Source organism: Mandrillus leucophaeus, unplaced genomic scaffold (genome assembly GCF_000951045.1).
Source record: "Mandrillus leucophaeus isolate KB7577 unplaced genomic scaffold, Mleu.le_1.0 Scaffold1030, whole genome shotgun sequence".
NCBI lineage: Eukaryota > Metazoa > Chordata > Mammalia > Primates > Cercopithecidae > Mandrillus > Mandrillus leucophaeus.
Window position 1 is genome coordinate 323,857 of NW_012098433.1, and position 22,672 is coordinate 346,528.

The 22,672-nt window shown below is 37.6% G+C and overlaps 2 protein-coding genes across 4 annotated transcripts in view; one reads left to right on the forward strand and one right to left on the reverse strand.

The window, feature by feature from the left end:
• LOC105538201 (chromosome unknown open reading frame, human C18orf54) overlaps positions 1-8,614 on the reverse strand; it is a 24,497-nt gene extending 15,883 nt beyond the window's left edge. Inside the window, exons 1-6 of one of the 3 annotated variants that reach the window (XM_011978005.1) lie at positions 8,557-8,614; positions 7,666-7,695; positions 5,666-5,994; positions 4,082-4,870; positions 3,596-3,746; positions 667-769 (exon numbers count right to left, since the gene is read on the reverse strand). In XM_011978005.1, coding sequence (XP_011833395.1) covers positions 667-769; positions 3,596-3,746; positions 4,082-4,870; positions 5,666-5,948 — 1,326 coding nt within the window. In that variant the 5' untranslated portion in view covers positions 5,949-5,994; positions 7,666-7,695; positions 8,557-8,614. Of the gene's footprint in view, positions 1-666; positions 770-3,595; positions 3,747-4,081; positions 4,871-5,665; positions 5,995-7,665; positions 7,949-8,454 lie in introns of those variants that run through there. The other 2 variants (XM_011978000.1, XM_011978014.1) reach the window with 2 other exon arrangements.
• A 3,631-nt stretch (positions 8,615-12,245) lies between these two features.
• Positions 12,246-22,672, forward strand: part of STARD6 (StAR-related lipid transfer (START) domain containing 6) — a 34,319-nt gene continuing 23,892 nt past the window's right edge. Inside the window, exons 1-2 of the mRNA XM_011978027.1 lie at positions 12,246-12,335; positions 12,716-12,765. Of these exons, the coding sequence (XP_011833417.1) occupies positions 12,246-12,335; positions 12,716-12,765 (140 nt within the window). The remainder of the gene's footprint in view (positions 12,336-12,715; positions 12,766-22,672) is intronic.

The following is a 22,672-nucleotide window of genomic DNA, read 5'->3' on the forward strand; positions in this document are numbered from 1 at the left end:
TATATATAGTTCAGTCTTCAAAAAGAAAGAAATCCTGTCATTCGTGACAAAATGTATCACTCTGGAGGACATTATGTTAGGTAAAATAAGCTAGGAGCAGAAAGATAAATATCATAGTTCCCATTTATATGGGAAAGCTTACTAGCTTATCTCATAGAAGTAAAGAGTAGAACAGTGGTTACTGGAGACTGGGAAAGGTAGGAGGGAGGTAAGGAATAGAGAGAGATTGCTTAAAGGATAAAAAAATTATAGCTAGATAGAAAAAATAAGTCCTAGTGTTCTAAAGCAGTATCAGCTAACTATAACTAACAATAAATTATTATATATTTCCAAATACATTAAAGAGAAGATTTTTGAAAGTTCCCAACACAAAGAAATGATAAATATTTGGGCTGATGGTATGCAAATTACCCTGATTTGATCACTATATATTCATGGTGTATCACATCACCATGTATCCCAGATATGTATGATCATTATGTGTTAATTTTAAAATCTTAAATATTATAAAAAATAATATAATCAATAATTCTGGAAGGAATTATGTGTATTTGAAAGGAGATTTGAGTCTTTTTTACTTTAAATTATCTAAGTAACTTAAAAATTAGTATCTACATATTATTCATAAATTTTTTAATACGTTTTAAAGCTTTTAATTTCACCTACCTGATTATCATTATTTAGAAAGTCTTCAAGAACCCCTGTAGCACTCTTTGCCCTTGAAGTTTGTTGAGGACTATCATCAGAGTTAACAGGAATAGGAGATTTGCTAAACAGGATTTAAAGGATGCAAGATAGTAATTACGTTCCCAATTTCTAAAAAGTAAACAGTACATGATTTAAGAATTCTCATTTAAATACAAGTAATCACCAAGAAATAATCATCATGGATATGATCCATATTAATGTTGTATGGTAATTCCCTTATCTTCTCCCTAAACTGATACCAGAATCCAACCCCTTCTTATCTCCCTGCTTCTCTTTTCAAGTTTTAAGAAAACACTATGAAGAAACTGAAGATATCAGCATTCAGCTAAACAAGGCCTGAACTATAGACTATGCTCCACAAGTTCACCTTGTTTGAAATAAACAGTACATTTTTCCAATTAAACATTGTTACCAGATAATAATCAACAACCCCATGAACTATTAAAAGTTTTTACTAGAATGGCAGTTAAATGTTCTCCTACTTGAAGGCAACAGAACAGACTTCCCCTTTATAACTGGTATTAACATAAAGGACAGATTATTCTGGAAAAAGAATTCTGAAATTAACATTCCTGCATGCAATCTCAGTCCCACTCACTGTATGACCTTAGGTAATTTATCTGAATTTCAGTTTCAACATTTGTAGTCCCATCTATCTCACAGATATATTGCATAAACTGAATTAATTTTCTATGTACCCAGTACATTTAATAAATACCCATTTTTTTCCTGATATTCACGGGGTAGTAGAGGAAAGGGTATCCCCAGCAAAAATAAGAATGTTCCAAGAATCCAATTCTATTAATCACGAAAATGAATTAAACCTATTTCTCTCTTATTCTTACATCACTATAAGGTATGTTTGTAACTCAAGAACTCAGATATCTAAGAATCTTTTTTTAACATTTACACAATGCTGATGTTTTTCTTAATAAGCATGCTTCTTTATTGACATATTTGATTTCTAATTCACAAGCTCTTTCATACTATCAGGTAGTCCTTTCCCCGATTCTTTACTAACACTTTGTAGATCTGCCCATCTGTTATTAAAAAACATTTACCACACTGTTGAAGACGGGTAAAGAGTACATAGAGGTTCCTTATGTTATTCTACTTTCGTAATTTATTTGAGCTTTTTCATAATAGCTGTTTTAAAAAAGCAATGATCTGATTGTGGTTTTGCTCTACCACTTAAAATACTACCTTGAGTACTCCTATTCCATTTTGTTTTTGATGACAGGTTGATAATAATTTGTCAATCTCAAACTGAGATCTATTCCTTCTCAGCAATTCATCACTAGTTTTATCTACAAACATTCCCATCACAATACAAATTCAGTCTTCCAAATTGAATTGTTATATGCAAGGTACTCAGCCAAACTATTGATAGTATTAATTATACAAGTTAGAAGTTACATTATCAAATTATAAAATACATTAAGTACATTCAAAAATTTTAAGCACCTCTGATACTACTTGCTTGCCCATTTTGGTTCCAATTAAAATCAAAGTATTGCAGCTATGATACTTTATTAATACACAGAACAAGTGATAAAATAAGCAACTAGGAAACAAAAAGGATAAGAGAAGTTAAGAATTACATGAACTCATTATCAACCTAAGTTTAAATATATATATATCTCAACATATATATGAAATATATAATATATATGTGATATATATGAAATATATATGGAGAAATTAAGCTAAAAGGAGAAAACAAAATATTCTAGATAATCATCATCACTACTAAAATTTATAAGAGAGCTCATTCTAGGTCAGAAACTTTATATTCATTTTCTAGTCAAATTAATCCTCACAATAACCCTGAAGCAGACATTATTTCTCCATCTTTAAAGTTTAGAGAAGTCAAGTAAATTGTACAAGGCCATACAGCAAGAAAATGGCATAGGTAGGCTTCTAAATTGGAATTATAGTCAATGTCTACATTCTGAAAACAGACAATCAACTGAGAATAAAAAAAAAAAGAATCCAGGAACTAACAGACTCTGTCTATAACAGAATGAAAGTTTAGACAACTAAAAATAATAAATTATCAAAGCCTAAGGCATGATATGGGGTTAGCAATAAGGCATTTCTGACAATAAAAAATGTACCATCATTTAAGGAAAACAACAACTAAAAGGGAAAGTAAAATGTAAACAATAAGAAATCTGTAACTCTAGGCCGGGCACAGTGGCTCAAGCCTGTAATCCCAGCACTTTGGGAGGCCAAGGCAGGCGGATCACGAGGTCAGGAGTTCGAGACCAGCCTGGCCAACATGATGAAACCCCGTCTCTACTAAAAATACAAAAATTAGCTGGGCATGGTGGTGCAGGCCTGTAATCCCAGCTACTGGGGAGGCTGAGGCAGGAGGGCAGGAGAATGGCTTGAACCCAGGAAGCGGAGGTTGCAGTGAGCCGAGATGGTGCCACTGCATTCTAGCCTGGGTGACAGAACAAGACTCCATCTCAAAAAAAAAAAAAAAAAAGAAAAAGAAATTTGTAACTCCATTATATGGAGAGAATATAGAGGAACAGAGGAAAAGCTTTAAGTCAGAAGAAAATAACAAGAATTTCATAACCCTACTCTGCAAAATAATTGTTTCTGGTTCTAATCCCTCATATTAAGATGCTTACCAATATTTTATAATGAAACAAAATGAACACGTAACAAAGACAGATGTTATATAAAGTACCTAAGGTTATGAAACATCATACCATCTTGTGGTAATAAACAAAAAATGAAATTTAAAGCAAGTAACACAAAGCTATGTTCTATGGAATTACAATATTATTAATCACCATTCATTTAAATATAAATCAGATATTCACGTGACATTTTTCATTTGGAAAACTAAACAGTTTTTCCATTGTCACTTACTTACAAAGTAACAGGAATATTTTCCCATGATCTTTCTGCTTCAAGTTTATCTAATGAGCAAGGACTGTCATCCTTTTTCATGGACTTTGGTAATTCTTCAGTACACTGCTCTAGATTTCTCTTGGCCTTCAAGATAAGCAATTCAATTTTGTCACCTAATTGTAAAAGATGACTATTAATCCTTAAAGAAAAAAATTAATGTAAAGCATAGCAAGATCTCACAAAGTCAACAAGAGTTCTGATCATTTGGAATGTACATTCATCTATAACAGCAAATTATGTTACAATGTGACATCTCAAGCAAAGAAAAAAATGGGAGAAAAGACATATTCTAGGTACAAAATGCTGTATGTGAAGATTATAAGCATTTTAAAAAGATGTATTACATGAAAACAAAACATAAAAGCTCCCAGATATCACATCAACTTACAGCATTTCTTTTGGTTTAAAAAAAAAGAAAAAGAACTATAAGCTATAAACAAAGTATTACCACTGAACGGCTTTGTGGATTGTCCTGGGAGAAGTGGATTCTCACATTCACATTGACTATGTTCAAAATCACATTTGTATTCATTAACTAATTCTTTATCATCACTCAAGGAATTTGAAAAGTTTGAGGGTTCAAAAGCATATTCAAAACAATCTAATTTATTCATAAGCTGAGAAGTTCCTTGTGCCTGATGACTGTGTCTATGGGAACACTGATCATCTTTAAATATTTGACAAACCCTTTGACTATTTGCATCAGGTAGCAAGTCTTGATTGTGGAGCCAGACTGGGTATTTGAAATCAGGTATACTAGTTATCCCTGAAACATTAAGGTCAGATTTCTGGCTAGTGAGCCATCTTGGATAATTCTTTTCAAGACTGTGTTCTGAACTGTCCTTGAAAGACGATTTCTTGGGAAAAGACAAGGATGATTCAGAAATGCAATTATTAGTCCTATTCATAAGTTTTGGGTTTTTTAGCCTACCACATTGCTTTCCATTTATATTTGTGCATACAACAGGAGTAACAAAGTTATCCTTGCCCACGGGAGTGGAGGGTCCTTGAAAATTTGGATTCTTCTCAACGTCCGATGAACCCAGTCTTCCATGGCATTTCTTGTTTTTCTTGTTCGTTCGGTGACTCGGTCCAACATAAGTATAAGAAAATGATCCATCTGCTGGGAGTCTTAATAGATCATCAGTTGTTAGGCTCATGGAGTCTACGTCATTAATAGTCCGTCTTCTACAGGAGATGAAGTTTGAGTGCTTTTTATGATTAAGGTTTTCAAAAGCTGAAAAACAAAGAACAGTTCTGTTTATTACATACAAATATTTTATAATATCCAACAGTAAATGAGAATTAAGAATTTAAGAGTCATTTTGCTGCTTTCCCCTTATCCTCACTAAAGCTTCGATTAAAAGTATAAAAAGGTATAGGTTGATAAAATAGGATGTGCTTTTTTTCTCACATGATTCTTCATTCTGTGTTAATTTCTGCATGTTTCTCTCCAACCTCCTGAATTTTCCTGTGTTCTCGAATTTACTGTTTCTTCAACTTTTTTCATCTAGACATATTTGATGCACTAATACAATCACAGTAACTCTGGTCACTCAATATTGGCTGTAGCTTAGAAAAAAATATGCTATTAAACTAGGTGGAAAAATAACTTGTTTCCTCACCTACAAACCCTGCAATGGCATGGATTACACATAGAGAACAGCTCTTCTCATTCTTTTCTTCTGGAATATACTGACCACATACCCCTAAGAACTGAACACAAACCTTTTCTATTCTAGGGTCGTTCTGTAAGTGTTCAGTAAAGTAGTAATTGACTTATCAACAACTGCATTTTCCAAACCTGTCTTCAAGGAAGCTTTATTATGGACGAACTCTTAACATCTTGTGAATATTACTGTTCCATAGAGAATTATATAATCATTTTACAAAAATACCCAGATCTCAATATTATAAGTTATTTTTACTAAAAAATAACAAAAATAATGTCAAACTTTACAATACTACAGTACATCTCTCAAATGCTTCAAAACATATGAACATAAAGAAAATATAAAAAATAAAAGCATACCATTGTTTGGTTTGTAAATATAGTTGCAGAACTGTGACATATTAGTAAAATCCTCATCAATGTTAATTTTTCCAGTGCTGGTACCAGGATACATTTGGCTTAGATCAAAATCATCAATATAAGCCTGTAGAGCTTGAGAAGCAGATCTGTACAGCTTATCTTTATAGTGATAAGAGCCATCAGAATTAGAGGAATTACTATCACTCAGGCTGCAGCTTGCCAGCAGCGAAGATACTGAAGATTCTCGAGAACAAAGTCTATGTTTTGTCTTTGATTTTGCCATGGCTTCTTCAAAGTGGATTATTTCTATTCATTTCCCTTAAAAACAACTGTAATACAAAAACAAAATGTTAAGGTGCCAATTCAAATAGTGACCATATACAAACAAAATTACTAAATATGTAAACCTTTCATAATTTTCTTTAAAGAATAAAATCCATTATCTATAACAGACACTCCTTGTTTGGAATTGTAGATTTGTTGTTATCTTTATTATTGTGAATTTCTTAATCAATGATTTAGAAAACATTTTGTGAGTACCTACTACGTGCCTGGAAGTATGTATACAAAAATAATCTGAGAATATACATGGAAAAGACCAAGGAAAGAGTACTCACTTCTTAAAAAGTCCTAAAAACTACTTACGAATAGTCTTTTCCCTTATGGTGATATATTCTATGACATCACAATACCTAAAATTCCCCTATACACAATATTTTTCAAATCATAAGCCTACCACCATGTGCTGCAGATAATAGTGCTCAATAATTTTTTTAAAGCCATCAAATGAAGTATTCAAAAGAAGAAGGAACAAAGGAGAATATTTACTTTCAATGTTATAAATGCTAGTACATTTACAACATTTAACTGTAAATAAACTGTAGGTCTTATTCTGGAATGAGCTAGCAATATGCACATTTCCTAACATAGTTAATAACCATTTCATGATCTTCGTTTTTTGCTACCACCCTCCCTATTTTCAATTCTTATGTTAAATGGATTCAGCTCACCTCTTTTAAAGGAAGCTTAAATAATGTGAAAATCAACTCAACGTGTTCTTCTTACTGTTTGTCCGTTATTAAAATTGAGGGAATCCCTGTCCACCTCAGTACAGTAATAGGATGTATATTTGAAAACCTAAGAAATAACAGAACGAACCGGCACTAATTCAGTCCATGATGACATTCTTTTTAAAATTAAAGCAATTGATTTCCTATACTAAAAAAGTATTGTTGAGGACTTAACATATGCTATGATGTTATAATGTTTAATTTTTGGCTATAATTTTAGAAATATTTAAGTTATAACAACTTGTAATCTTAGTAACTATTAAATTTGGCTTTAAAATATCGAAGGTTTTCTAATTAAATAAGAGACAAAGTAAAACATCATCCTACCACAGCGTTAGAGCATACAATGGCCATTACAAGAGATCTGACCGTGGTCAGTGCAAATGGCAGAACATAAGGAGGTAACAGTTGTTTCGTCTCATTGATTTCTCTGAATGCTGTAATACTGGTATTATCTCTGACGAATGGCTAAACTAAGCTAGCTTCACCTTTTTCGTATCCCTTTTATTTAAATAAGTTTAAATTCACTCAAATAAATTTGTTTGAATAAGCCTGACCAAACGTTTTCCCTCTTTGAATGCCGAACAGGCTACTGATTTTATTTTACAAAACCTTAAAAGAGAAAGCTGTTGTATTGGTATCCGTAAGTGGATGATAACATTTACTAGTTATTTCAACACACAGGACAGACAAAAAGAAAATGCACAATTTAAGTTTTATTATGAAAAGTTTTCCAACTTTTCCCCAAAAGTGTATGCAAAAGTAGAATCATTCAATAAACCCCTATGCACTCATTATCCTGCTTCCAACAATCACTGAACAGATCCCAATTGTGGCTGAAGGTGGGTATGGACCCACCCACTTCTTCCCACTTCAGCCACAGGATTATTTTGAATCCCATATATCTCACGCAAATCCCATATATCTTACCATTTCCTCTGTACAGGCTTCAGTTCGAATCTCCAAAAGAAAATCCATCACGCAGAAAAACAGAATTTTAAACTTATTGACAAGAAATTTCAACTACCTTTGATTCAAAAACAGAACGTTCAGTGTCAAATAGCCAATGGGAATATCGCACAGGAAATTAAGAACAACTCTTGGAAATAGCTCTGTGACTCCTAAGTTAGGAAAGGGAACGTTTGTTTACTCAGCAGCAGAAAGCCAGGAATCCACGACTGGTCAGCGAAGGTCGCCCGCACCCCGCGCTGCGCATCTTTCCCCTACCGGGCGCTCTGAATTCCAACTTTTCCAGCCCCAATCAGGCGACACCCTCCCTTTGATGTTCCACCGCCCGGCAGTCACAGACACAGACAAGGTCTTCAAAGAGGTGCTTTTCACTCCGAAACCATTTATTCAGCAACCAGGGCGAGCGCCGCAATGGACTGAAGGAGAAGTGTTCGGAAGCGACAGATCCAGAGCGCAAGCCCCTTCCCGTCGCCGCCTCAGGTCCCCAAACGCCTGTGTCAGGCCCCTCCGCCGCGTACCGCGACCCTGCCTCGTCCGGGGGGCACTCCCCCTACAGTGTTCCTCCTTCCACAGAGACTCCACAAGCGCCCTCCCTCAGGAAACGTCTCCTCCTCTTTCCTCGCCACTTTCCTTTCTCCTTTTCTCGGCTGTCACAGGATGGGACAACCCTCGAAAAGACACCGTCCTTCCCGGCCTAACTCACCTCTAAGGCCCCAAAATAAAAATAAAACAAAACAAAAAAAACCGCACACTTCCACAGCTCTCCGCCGAAAGCTCAGGCCTGTTACCCAACGCGAGACACCACAAAGCATCCCGAACGCGGACACCGCCCCGCCTCAAGGCTCGCCTCACTCGCAGCTTACTCAGCCGTCACAGCAGAGCTCAACGCCCGCGCTCGCTTTCAAACCGCCCCAACATGGCGCCGGCCTGCGGTGCGCACGCGCGGCAGTGGGGCGCCGGGCGCTAGGGGAGGCGAGGAAGCGGCCAGAGCCGAGAAGAGGATGCTGTGGAGCGTTAGGTCGCGACCCCTGCTGGGAGGTGCTGTTTCTCCCTCCTTTCTGGGGGTGGGAGGGGGCGGATGTGGGCTGCATCCAAGTCGCTGCCCCCCACGCCCTCCCAACCTCCGTCACAGCTAGTCTTGGCCAGTTTGCGCGGGGACTGGCTGATCTCCCTTTGGCCGGCCCCGGGGTCTGCGGGAGGGGACTGGATGGGGAGGGAGACTTAAGGGCGCTGGCGGTCGTCGTTCCGGTTGCTGAGAGTCGGCCCCACAGCTCCAGTTTTTCCAAGTGAGCTCAGCCTCCCCGCTTTCAGAGCATCCCCCGCCAAAAATAAGACATCATCTCAGCTAGTAGGCAGCCTCCCTCACCACTTCTTTCACTCCCTCTTCAGTGCCTTTCCTATCACACCCCGGAGCCTCTCACACACAAAGCAGATGGGAGATTGGAGAGCCGAGTTTAGCCAGGGATGGGATTTAACAAACTCCTAGGGAACCTTGATTCCCAGGGAAGAATAGCAGTGACCCAGCACGGATTGGGTACCCAGTCAGGCAGCCCAGACAGAGGGACATTATACAAACAGATGTAAAGACCCACTAACATGTGTAAACCTGATTGCAAGTCTGGAAAGAATCCAGTTTCAACCAATTGGTGTATACAAAAAAGAGGCCATCCCAATCTTGGTTTATGTTTATTTTCCACTGACCCTATGAGTGAAGATATCCTTGACCATGACTCCATCTGAATATGTTCCAGCTCATCCGATGTTCCATCACCAGGTAATACAACTGTAGTCTTACTGTTTGTGCTTTCTTCTTTTTTACTCTTTGTGGCCTACTAAATTTTACCTTCCCTTTTCTCTTAACAAATGAAAAAGCCCGGAAGCTATAACGTTCAGTTTAGTGGTTAAACACAAGTCTATTGTGGCAGTAATAGTTGGTGATTTGAAAATAAGACATACCCTCCTAGCGGTATGTCCCAATAATCTTCAAAGTGTCTGGATCAGTTAATATCAAGTAGGTTTCTAATAGGAATTCAAGAACGGTGTTTTATGCTAAGACAAGCCCTGTTCAGGGATTAAACAAGGATTGTTAATGACATGAGCTTAAAAAGTTAGATTTTGGTATCCACGTTCCACCTAAATGTCTTTTTAAACTGAGTTTCTTTAAAACGGTTTCTTGGCCGCGGCCAGTGGCTCAGGCCTGTAATCCCAGCACTTTGGGAGGCCGAGGCGGGTGGATCACGAGGTCAGGAGATCGAGACCATCCTGGCTAACACGGTGAAACCCTGTCTCTACTAAAAAATAGAAAATATTAGCCGGGCGTGGTGGCGGGCGCCTATAGTCCCAGCTGCTGGGGAGCCTGAGGCAGGAGAATGGCGTGAAACTGGGAGGCGGGGCTTGCAGTGAACCGAGATGGCGCCACTGCACTCCAGCCTGGGCCACAGAGCGAGACTTCGTCTCAAAAAAAAAAAAAAAAAAGTTTCTTAAAGATTCTAAGTTTTATCTTTTAAAGTTTTTTGTACTAACTTTTTCTTTCATCTTGGGGCGCATATATAGCAAATGTTTCCTAGTGAAGACAAAGTATAGACAAAGGGCATTGAGAAGATATAAAGGAAATTATCAAATATATTACCTAATTCATGGATCTAAATAATTCTACTTCTGCCTTGTTTCCTCGCAGGTTAAGAAATATGGAGATTTCCACAGGGATTTGGAGAGGAGCCCCAGTGGTTACTAAAATTCTGAATTAAATCTGTGAGGAAAGGTAAAGAAATCAGGACTCTGCTAGGAAAAAGGAGGTTATAATAATGGTTTACTAAAACTTTTCAAATATAGAGGCTATCAACTACTTGTTGTGCTTTGCTGGAGAATTAAATAAGAGAAAATAGATTTATGTCCAACCTAAAGAGTTTTAGGTGAGAGCTAAGGAAAAAATGTTCTAATAATTAAACTTTAAGAAGGTTTATTTAAGTGCTTAAGGAGGCAGATTTTTTGAGACTTTTTTAAATGATGGATTTACATGTGTCCATTTTTTAAAGAGAAACTAACCATTTTGATAACCTAGTAAAGGGCTCCACACTGTTTCAAGCATTTTTACATATATTAATTCTCATAATGATTCAGTGAGATAGATATTATTATCCCCATTCTATAGATGTGGAAATTGAAGTTCAAAGATTAAGCAATTTACCCAAAATAATATAGCTGGTGCTAAGTGACAAAGTCAGGATTTGAATCCAGTTCTGCTTTCAACTTACCGGCCAGCTTCCCCTAACTGAAAGCTGGATGATGAACCAAACGACCAGTGAGACTGCAGCTTCCTGAACTCATTCACAGCAGAAATAGTATCTAGTATCTTACTCAATTGTTGTTGCTACACCTACCATGGTGCCTGTCTCAGTCCTTTTGGGCTGCCATAAGAAATTACCAAAGACTGAATGACTTGTAAACAATAAATTTAATTCTCAGCGTTCTGGATCCTGGAAGTCTGAAATCTGAGTGCCAGAGTGGTTAGGTTCTGATGAGGGCCCTCTTCTTGTTGCAGACTGCTACCACTTCTGGCAGTGTCCTCACATGGCAGAAGGGGCCAGTGAGCTCCCTGGGGTTTCTTTTGTGAGGGCACTAATCCCATTCATAAGGGCTTTGCCCTCATGACCTAATCATCTCCTAATATCACCCTGGGAGTTAGGATTTCAACATATGAATTTTAGGGAGACATAAACATTCAGTCCATTGCAGTTTCTAACTTCAAGTAGGGTTTAGTACATTTAAATTCAGTTGATTTAAACTTGATCCTATCTGAGGAGGTGACATTTAAGCAAAGATATCTATGAAAAAGTTATATGAACACATTGCAGAAGAAAGTGACAAGCAGAACAGCAAGTACAAAGAACCTGAAGTCAGAAATTGCTTGATTGTATTTGAGGAACAACCAGGAGATCAAATGATTGGAGCTAAGTGAACAAGAAGAAGCCCGGTAGGAGGTATATTTGAAGAGGAAGCCAGGGGCAAGATCATGTAGTGCCATTGCTACTCACTTTAAAAAGATTAATCCTCAAGAACACATAACCAACAGCTCATGATGCTTCAGAATAGAAAGGACGCATGATTAAACTGTTAGAAATTAAAATTATTTTTTGAATGTCTGTAGTATGCCAGGCACTGGATAGAACCTTAAGCATATCATCTCATTTAATCCTCACACTAATTCTACAAGACAGATATTATCCTGATTTTATACCTTGAGAAAAATGGAAAAACAGAAATACTAAGTAACATGCTTCACAGAATTAATAGGTGGCAGAGACAAGATATGACCCAGGTTTCTGATTCCAAAGTCTAGATTTTTCTACTATACCACAGTTTCTTGTTTGAAAGACTGTAAGCAGAGAGGGGTTCATGCATACATGCATTCATCAAGTAATTGTGTTCATTTCTATGTGATAGGCACTATAGAAATAATATTAAAATGTAAGATAGCACTTCTTAAGTTTTTATATGATTATATTCTTACCAGTTGTTTGTTTTTAAAACTTTGCAGACAGATGGACTACAAGGCAATTGCCCAAAAAACTGTCCAAGAAGTTTTAGGTTATACTCAAGATACATCAGGCTGGAAAGTGGTTAAAATTTCAGTAAGAAAATAAGTTAAAATATGTTTCAAGAGTTTGTTTTTAAGTAAGAAACAATTCATTGTAAAGACTTTTTTAAAAAAAGTATTTTCTGTGCCAGGTGCAGTGGTGTGCACCTATAGTACCAACTACTCAGGAGGCTGAGCCAGGAGGACTGCTTGAGCACAGGAGTTTGAGGCTGTCATGCACTATGATTGTGCCTGTGAATAGCCACTACACTACAGACTGGGCAACATAGTGAGACCCTGTCTCTGAAATATATATATATATATATATTTTTTTCTTTTACCAACCAGAAAAAAAGTTTTTTTACTTTTGTTTTTCATTTTCATTTTTCCTGCATTTGACAGCTAATTATTTGTGGATTTTTATTCCCCTTTGAGAAAAAGATAACTGTTTCCAGTAAGGCTTCTAGAAAATTCCATGGAAACCTGTGAGTACAATCTTCTATTTGCAATTATTGTTTTAAATTCAATGCCATTGATATTATCTGGAATTTCAGTGCTGCTTCATTAGCTATAATAAATTATTTTATAGTAATAAATAGAAATTATTGTCACTAGGCTGAAATGTGATATTAATACAGCAATTAGATACCATCTAATCTTCTATTTTCGAATCTGATGACAATCAGATAAAAAATCTCTTATAATTACTAATTCACTAAAATAGGAAATTTTCACTTCAAGAAATAATTACTATAAGAGCAGATTGGTATTTTCTTGCTAACAGTAATATTTTATGGAATTTTAAACCCTTCATATGTCCATTAAATGAACCATTAACAAGTAAAGTTTATTTCTTCATTTTATTTTATTTTTTTGAGACAGGGTCTGGCTGTCACTAGACTGGAGTGCAGTGGCATAATCTCGGCTCACTGCTATCTCTGTCTCCTGGGCTCAAGCAGTCCTTCCACCTCGGCCTCCTGAATAGCTGGGACTACAGGTGCACACCACCACGCCCAACTAATTTTTATATGTTTCTGTAGAGATAGGGTTGCCCAGGCTGGTCTCGAACTCCTAAGCTCAAGCGATCTGCCTGTCTTGGCTTCCCAAAGTGCTGGGATTACAGGTGTGGGCCACTGTGCCCGGCCTACTTCCTCATTTTAAATATGCATTTTTTTCTGTGTGCTTCTTTTAAATATACTTTTAAGGATCAAATTATTTCAAATACCAGTACCCTAAGGGAAAGTCTGTTGACTTTTTTTAGCTTAATCTTTCAGAGTTCATTTATTGCTTATGATAGTACATCAGGGCCATCAGATCATCATGAATTTTATTCAGTTCCTTTCCTTTTGGTGTCCACTCCTTCTTTCAACTACCTCATTTTATGTTTCTTGGTTTTTTTAAATTTCACTAAAATTTACCTATATTATATTTCAACTCAGTTTTTTACCATTGGACAAAGCTGATATGCTTTCTCCCACTCACTTTAACAATTATCAGGAAAATAATCCCTACCTTATCGAAATAATGATTCCAATAGAGGCACTTTCAAAAATAAACTGAGGGAGGAGTGGGTATGGTCAAGCCTAGGTACACTAGGGGAATTAACTTTTGGATAATATGGCTTTTTGGTATCTTACAGATCAGACCAGTGCAGACAGCAACCTTGGCATTTTTTAAAAGCTTGGAAGTTATTCATTTAGTCTACAAGTAATTATTGAGTATTTATATACAGGGTGCTATACAAATGCCTAGAGCCAAAGAATAGGTTCTGTTAAGCTGTTCTAAAGCTTTATTGGAAATTTTCATCAGAGGTATTTTACTCTTACATGCAAAGCTAAACAGTTGGTACTTTTTGCACTCACAGTCTGAGTGAAATTTATATGCACTGTGTACTAGGTATTTATTGGTGCACAATAAATTATCCCATAACTTAGCTACTTAAACATTTATTATCTTATGGCTTCTCTGGATCAGGAATCCAGGAACAGCTTTGCTAGGTGCCTCTGCCTCAAGGAATCCACAAGGCTGTAATCAAGGTGTCAACTGGGCTTAGGTCTCATCTGAAGACTTGATTGAAGGAGGCTATGCTCCAAACTCACTCACATTGTTGTTGGCAAGATTCAGTCCCTCACGGGCTTGTTGGACTAAGGTCGTCAGTTCCTTGATGGCTCTTGGCTGGAAACTTCCTTAGTTCCTTGCCATATAGCCTCTCCATAGGGCTATTCAAAACATAGCAGTTTACTTCCCTCACAATGAGGGGGCTAGGAGACAGCAAGAAAGAGCAAATAAGGCAGAAGCCAATGTCTTTCTGCAGCCTAATTGCATAAGTGACATCCATCACTTTTGCAATATTCCTTGTATTACAAGTGAATCACTAGATCCAGCCCTGACACAAAGGGAGGAGATTACACAGAATGTCAGTACCAGGAGGTGGGGTTTATTGGGGATCACTTTAGAGGCTGCCTACTGCACAATGGTTTTGGAAAACTGTCTTTTCATTCTGTTTTATAGTTGAGCTATAGTCTATTAAGTATCAAACAGCTTTAAATTTAACATTGATTTTAAAAGTACATGAAGCTCCATTTTACATGCATATTTTCTCCAGCATGACTCACTGCCTAGCCTAATTTTGTACATTTTTATGTACGTAAGGAGAGTATAATGAAAGTAGTTTATATTTGTCAATATGTATTTTTTTCAAAATCAGCTATGGCAAGTATTTAGGTTCTTGTAAAATAAATCAAGCAGAATATGTTAGCTCATTTGAAGTTTACCTTCCCCAACCAGAAGTGAAAAGAAAGTGAGATTTTTATCAAATAGGGAGGAAAGATAGGGAACCTTAAAATTTTTTGGTGCTTCAAACAAAGCTTCATGGCTTTATTTTAAAAGTCGGGAATAAAAAGGAAACAAGAAATATGTGCATATGAATTTAGAATGGGCAACTAAATATAAACACTATACACTTTGGAGATATATGGTAGGTCCAGTGCAGTCTGCCAAACTAGCATCTGAGAGAAATGTAATACCTTAAAATGCCTTTTGGAAAAAAAGTGGGTTGCGCTGTCAAATAAGTTTCTAAAACACTTCATACTATATTATCTTTTTATTTTTCTATTTTCTTTTTTTGAAATAAGGTCTTGCTTTGTCACCCAAGCTGGAGTACAGTGGTGCCATCGTAGCTCACTGCAGCCTCTATCTCTCACCTCAGCCTCCCAAGTAGCTGGGACTACAGGTGTGCACCACCACACCTGGATAATTATTATTATTATTTTTAGTAGAGATAAAGTCTCACTGTATTGCCTAAGCTGACCTTCAGCTCCTGAGCTCAAGCACTCCTCCCATTCCATCCTCCCAAAGTGCTGGGATTACAGGTGTAGGCCACCATGCCAGGAAAGATTCACTCTAAGGTTCAGAGAAGTCCTGAAGTAAAAAATTTGTTTAACTTCAATTCAAATTTTTCCAATTTTTCCAATTTTTTTTTTTAACCAAGAAGGTGCTTATAAAACGTTGGCCAACAGAAAGGATGATTGACCTCAGATTTGGATTCTGATAGAGGCTTTAAGTGACCAAATATGTACAGAGAAAAGGAGGTTAATTTTCGTTATTATTCTGTTGCCATCCTAGTGCAAGCTGCCATCATCTCTCAATGGATTATTTTAGTAACCTCCTAATCTCCTTGTGTCTACTCTTATTCAACTACATCCCACTCTTCACACAATGGCCAAAGTATATTTTAAAAATTATCATTCAGATTGTGTCACTTTGCTGGCTAAAATCTTCTAAAGGTATCCCCTTGTATCTAAAAGTCCAGAAGAATTCTGCAAACTGAGACTTTGGGATAAGATGGTGGATAGGAGGCAGGGCTAATATGCAGCTCCCACTTGGACATACAGAACAGCCTGTGGGGTCTCACGCCATGAACTTGTGCTCCAAGAACTACTGCAGGAACATACCAAGAAAACCAAAGGAATACACAGACCTTTGAAAGAAGCAGCACGCCGCTGCAAATTCCATGAGACAGGTGAAAAACTGTGAGTTCCCAAAGTGTGGGAGGGGGAAAACCTGCCTCCAAACACACATCCCCACTGGGGAATCTGAAAATCCAGATCATGGGAGAGGGATATAACCATACCTAGAGATGAAATGTATTTAAGAAGCTGAATGAAATATAAAAGCAAAAGCAGTGGCAGGAAGTGCTTTGCAGGCACTCTCAGTGTCCAGCTTGAGCCCAGGGAAGCCATCCATGACTATATGTCACAGGGGCCCTCAGAGAAGGCAGCCAGTGGAATTAGGGAGGGGTCACAGGGTGAAAGAAACTCCCAACTGAAATTAGTAATAATTTTGATGAGGCAAAAATTTTCTTGAGCAGAATCAGTGGGGTTGGGGCCGCCCAGAGTGCTGCAAATGGGAACTGCTACAGATACAAGTGTGGGAGTCACCACCAACGGAGTGGGCAGGCAGGGAGGGGCAAGTTCCAAAAACCTTGCTTACCTTCTTAGCAGGGAAGCTCATGACCTGGGGCAAAGTCCGAGTAGGGCACTATGGGAGCAAGACCGGCCTCACCAACTGCGTGGGAGCTGGGTGAGACCCTTCCTACCTGCTATCACTTATTTCTCTGCCAAACTATATGACACAGCAGAAGGCAGCCACAGTTGCCTCTATAACATAACCCCATTGGCTGAGGACCACCCCCCTATTCCCCACAGTGGCCACAGCAAGCCCTTCCCAAGGAGAGTCTGAAGCCAGATCTGCCTAATCCTGACCCCACCTTATGGTATTCCTCCCCCCTGGTAATCGAACACAAAAGACAGAAACTCTTGAGAGCTTTATGGCCCTGCCCATTGCCTGAGAAACCAAAATACATACCCTGGCCAACTTAGGGCAAGCTTAGATCCACCTACTACTGGTGCTCTCTTGAAAGCAACACCTCCTGGCTGGGGGCCAACTAAGGCCATTACAGCAACTCATGACAGTATAACCCTTATCCTAGGGGAAGACAAGAGCTACTTCCAGGATGTTCCTGGAACATCCTGTCTAACCAGAGGTCCTGAGTGCATCCACATGACAACTTCACTGCACCATAACCAACATTTGAGAAAGCCAGCACCCGAAACATATCTACAACCAAGGACTCTCACAAAGTCTACTTTACTTCCCTGCCACTTCCACCAGAGAAGATGTGGTATCTATGGCTGGCAGACCTGAAGACTGATCACATTACAGGCCTCTTAACAGACATTCCCCAGCCACAGCCCAGAGCCTTGTAGCCCTGCTGGGTGGCTAGACCAAGAAAAGCAATAACAATCACTGCAATCTGGCTCTCAGGAAGCCCCATCCCTAGGGTAAGGGGGAGATCACCATATCAAGGGATCACCTCTTGGGACTAGACAATCTGAACAACAGGCTTTTAAGTTCCAGAGCATTCCACTGAAATAGTAGACCCAAATAAGAAGAAACAAAAGAAGTAATTCTGGTAATCTGACAAAACAGGGTTCTATAACACCTCCAAAAGATCATACCAGTTCTCTAGCAATGGATCCAACCCAAGAAGAAATCTGTGGGTTGCCATATAAAGAATTCAGAAGGTTGATTATTAAGCTACTCAAGGAGATACCAGAGAAAGATGAAAAGCAACTTAAAGAAATTTTTTCAAAAATACAGGAAATGGATGAAAAAATCTCCAGAGAAATAGATATCATAAAAAAAATCACAACTTCTGGAAATGAAAGACACAGAGAAATACAAAATGTACTGGAAAGTTTCAACAACAGACTAGAACAAGTAGAAGAAAGAACTTCAGAACTCAAAGACAAGCCTTTCAAATTAACCCAATCAGACAAAGACACAGAAAAAAAGAATTTTTAAAAGCTGGGACCAGGCACAGTGGCTCACACCCATAATCCCAGCATTTTGGGAGGCTGAGGTGGGTGGATCACCTGAACTCAGGAGTTTGAGACCAGCCTGGGCAACATGGCAAAACCTATCTCTAGTAAAAATACAGAATATTAGCTGGGCATGGTAGTGGATGCCTGTGTTCCCAGCTGCTTGAGAAGCTGAGATGGGAGGATCACTTGAGCTTGGAAGGTGGAGGTTGCAGTGAACCAAGATCACACCACTGCACTCCAGCCTGGGTGACAGAGTGAGACCTTGTCTCAAAGAAACAAAAAACAAAAAAAATGGACAAAGCCTCCAAGGTATTTGGAATTATGTTAAATGGCCAAACCTAAGAATAATTGGTGTTCCTGAGGAAGAAGAGAAATCTAAAAGTTTGCAAAACTTATTTGAGGGAATAATTGAGAAAAACTTCCCTGGCCTTGCTAGAGATCTATACATCCAAATATGAGAAGCTCAAAGAACACCTGGAAAATTCATTGCAAAAAGATCATCACCTAAGCACATAGTCATTAGGTTATCTAAAGTCAAAATGAAGGAAAAAATCTTAAGAGCTGTGAGACAAAAGCATCAGATAACTTATAAAGGAAAACCTATCAGATTAACAGCAGATACTTCAGCAGAAACCTTCCAAGCCAGAAGGAATTGTTGTCCCATCTTTAGCCTCCTGAAACAAAATAATTGTCAGCCAAGAATTTTGTATCCAGCAAAAGTTAGCTTCATAAATGAAGGAGAGCTGAAGTCTTTTTCAGACAAACAAATGCTGAGAGAATTTGCCACTACCAAGCCGGCACTACAAGAAATGCTACAAGGAGTTCTAAATCTTGAAACAAAACCTTGAAATACAACAAAATAGGACTTCCTTAAAGCATAAATCTCACAGGGCCTATAAAACAATAACATACACACACACCAAAAAAGGTATTAAAACAATAACTAGCATGATGAATAGAACATTACCTCACATCTCAGTGCTAACATTGAATGTAAATGTCTCAAATGTTTCACTGAAAAAATACAGAATTCAGAAAGGACAAAAATTTATCAACCAAGTATCTGCTGTCTTCAAGAGACCTAACACATAAGGTCTCACATAAAATTAAGGTAAAGGGGTGGAAAAAGATATTCCATGCAAATGAAAACCAAAAGCAACAGGAATAGCTATTCTTATATCAGAAAAAAACAGACTTTAAAGCAAAAACAGCTTTAAGATACAAAGAGGGACATTGTATAATAATAAAAGGATTAGTCTAATAGGAAAATATCACAATCCTAAATATATACACACCTAACACTGGAACTCCCACATTTATAAGACAATTACTACTAGACCTAAGATACAAGATAGACAGCAGCACAATAATAGTGGGAGATTTCAATACTCCACTGATAGCACTAGATAGGTCATCAAGACAGAAAGTCAACAAGGAGACAATGGGCTTAAACTAGTAGCATATAACAAATGGACTTAACAGATGTTTACAGAAAATTCTTTTTTTTTTTTTTTTTAGACAGTCTTGCCCTGTCCCCCAGGCTGGAGTGCAGTGGCGCGATCTCGGCTCACTGCAAGCTCTGCCTCCTGGGTTCCTGCCATTCTCCTGCCTCAGCCTCCTGAGTAGCTGGGACTACAGGCACCCGCCACCGTGCTCAGCTAATTTTTTTTTGTATTTTTAGTAGAGCCGGGGTTTCACCGTTTTAGCCAGGATGGTCTCGATCTCCTGACCTTGTGATCCACCGGCCCCGGCCTCCCAAAGTGCTGGGATTACAGGCGTGAGCCACCGCGCCCGGCCTTATTTACAGAAAATTCTACCCAACAACTGCAGAATATGTGTTCTTTTCATCAGCACATGGAACATTCTCTAAGATAGACCATATGATAGGTCATAAAACAAGTGTCAATAAATTTAAGAAAATCAAAATTACATCAAATATCCTCTCACACCATAGTGCTATAAAACTGGAAATTAATTCCAAAAGGAACCCTAAAACTGTGCAAATACATAGAAATTAAATAATCTGCTCTTGAACGATCTTTGAGTCATCAATGAAATCAAGATGGAAATTTTAAAATTATTTGAACTGAACAATAATAGTGACACAACTTATCAAAACCTCTGGGTGATGCTAAGAGGAAAGTATATAGCATTAAATGCCTACATTAGAAAGCCTGAAAGAGCACAAATAGACACTCTAAGCTCACACCTCAAGGAACTAGAGAAACATGAATAAGCCAAACCCAAACACAGCAGAAGAAGAAAATAACAAAAATCAAAGCAAAAGTCAATGAAATTGGGACAAAAAAAAATTACGAAGGATAAGTGAAACAAAAAGCTAGTTCTTTGAAAAGAAAAAATTGACAGACCATTGGTAAGATTAACCAAGAAAAGAAGAGAGAAGATCCAAATAAGCTCAATTAGAAATGAAATGGGAGATATTACAGCCGATACTACAGAAATACAAAAAGATCATTCAGGGCTCCTGTGAATGCCTTTACAGGCACAAGCTAGAAAATAGAGGAGATCAATAAATTCTGGGAAAAAATACAACCATCCTAGATTAAATCAGGAAGAAATAGAAAATCTGAAAGAAAAAAAAAAACAATAACAAGTAGCAAGATTGAAACAATATTTTTTTAATTGCCAACAAAAAAGTCCAAAATGAGATGGATTCACAGCTGAATTTTATCAGACATTCAAAGAAAATTGGTATGATCTTACTGAAACTATTCCAAAAGATAGAGAAGAAGGAATCCTCCCTTCATTCCATGAGGCCAGTATCACCCTAATAACAAAACCAGGAAAAGACATTAAAAAAAAGACCAATATTCCTGATTAACACAAATACAAAAATCCTCAAGAAAATACTAGCTAGCCAAATCCAACAGTATATCAAAAAGATGGTATATACCATGATCGAATGTGTTTCATACCCAGGATGCGGGGATGGTTTAACATACCCAAGTCAATAAATGTGATATGTCACATAAGCAAAATTAAAAACAAAAATTTTGATCATCTCAATAGATGCAGAAAAAGCACTGGACAAAATTCAGCATCCCTTTTTGATTAAAATCTTCAACAAAATAGTCATAGAAGGAACTTTCCTCAAAGTAATAAAAGCCATCTATAATAAACCCACAGTCAACATTATACTGAACAGGGAAAAGTTGAAAGCATTCCTCCTGTAAACTGGAACAGAAAAGGATGCCCATTTTCACCACTTCTATTCAACATAGTACTGGAGGTCCTAGCCAGAGCAATCATGCAAATGGGTAAAGAGGAAGACAGACTGTCACTGTTGATCAATGATATGATTGTACACCTATAAAACCCTAATGACTCATCCGAAAAGGTCCTAGATCTCATAATTGAATAAAGTTGCAGGATACAAAGTCAGTATACACAAATCAGTAGCACTGCTATGCAGCAACAATGACCAAGCTGAGAATGAAATAAAGAATTCAACCCCTTTTTCAGTCACTGCAAGAAAAGAAATACTTAAAAATAGATCTAACCAAGGAGGGTAGGAGATCTCTACAAGGAAAACTGCAGAACACTGCTGAAAGAAATCACTGACTACACAAACAAATGGAAACACATCCCATGCTCATGGATGAGTAGAATCAGCATTGTGAAAATGACCCTACTGCCAAAAGCAGTCCACGGATTCAATGCAATTCCCAACAAAGTCCCATCATCATTCTTCATAGAACTAGAAAAAAAAATCCTAAAATTCGTATGGAACCAAAAAAGAATCCACATAGCCAAAGCAAAACTTAGCAAAAAGAATAAATCTGGAGGCACCACATTAACCAACTTCAAACTATTCTACAAGGCTCTAGTTGCCAGATACCATGGGACTAGTATAAAAACAGGCACGTAGACCAATGGAACAGAATAGAGAACACAGAAATAAAGCCAAATACTCACAGCCAACTGATCCACAACAAAGCAAACAAAAACATAAAGTGGGGAAAGAACACCCTATTCAACAAATGGTGCTGGGATAATTGGCAAGCTACATGTAGAAGAATGAAACTGGATCTTCATCCCTTATCATTTACAAAAATGTACTCAAGATGGATCAAAGACTTAAATTTAAGACCTGAAACCATGAAAACTCTAGAAAATAATACTGGAAAAACTCTTCTAGACATTGGCTTAGGCAAAAATTCATCACCAAGAACTCAAAAGCAAATGCAACAAAACCAAAAATAAATAGATGGGACCTAATTAAACTAAAAGCCTTCTGCATAGCGAAAGAAATAATCAGCAGAGTAAACAGATAACCCACAGAATGGGGGAAAATATTCACAAACTATACATCCAACAAAAGACTAATATCCAGAATCTATAAGAACTCAAACAAATCAGCAAGTAAGAAACAAATAATCCCATCAAAAAGTAGTCAGAGGACATGAATAGACAATTCTCAAAAGAAGATATACAAATGGCCAACAAACATATAAAAAAAAATGCTCAATGTCACTAATTACCAAGG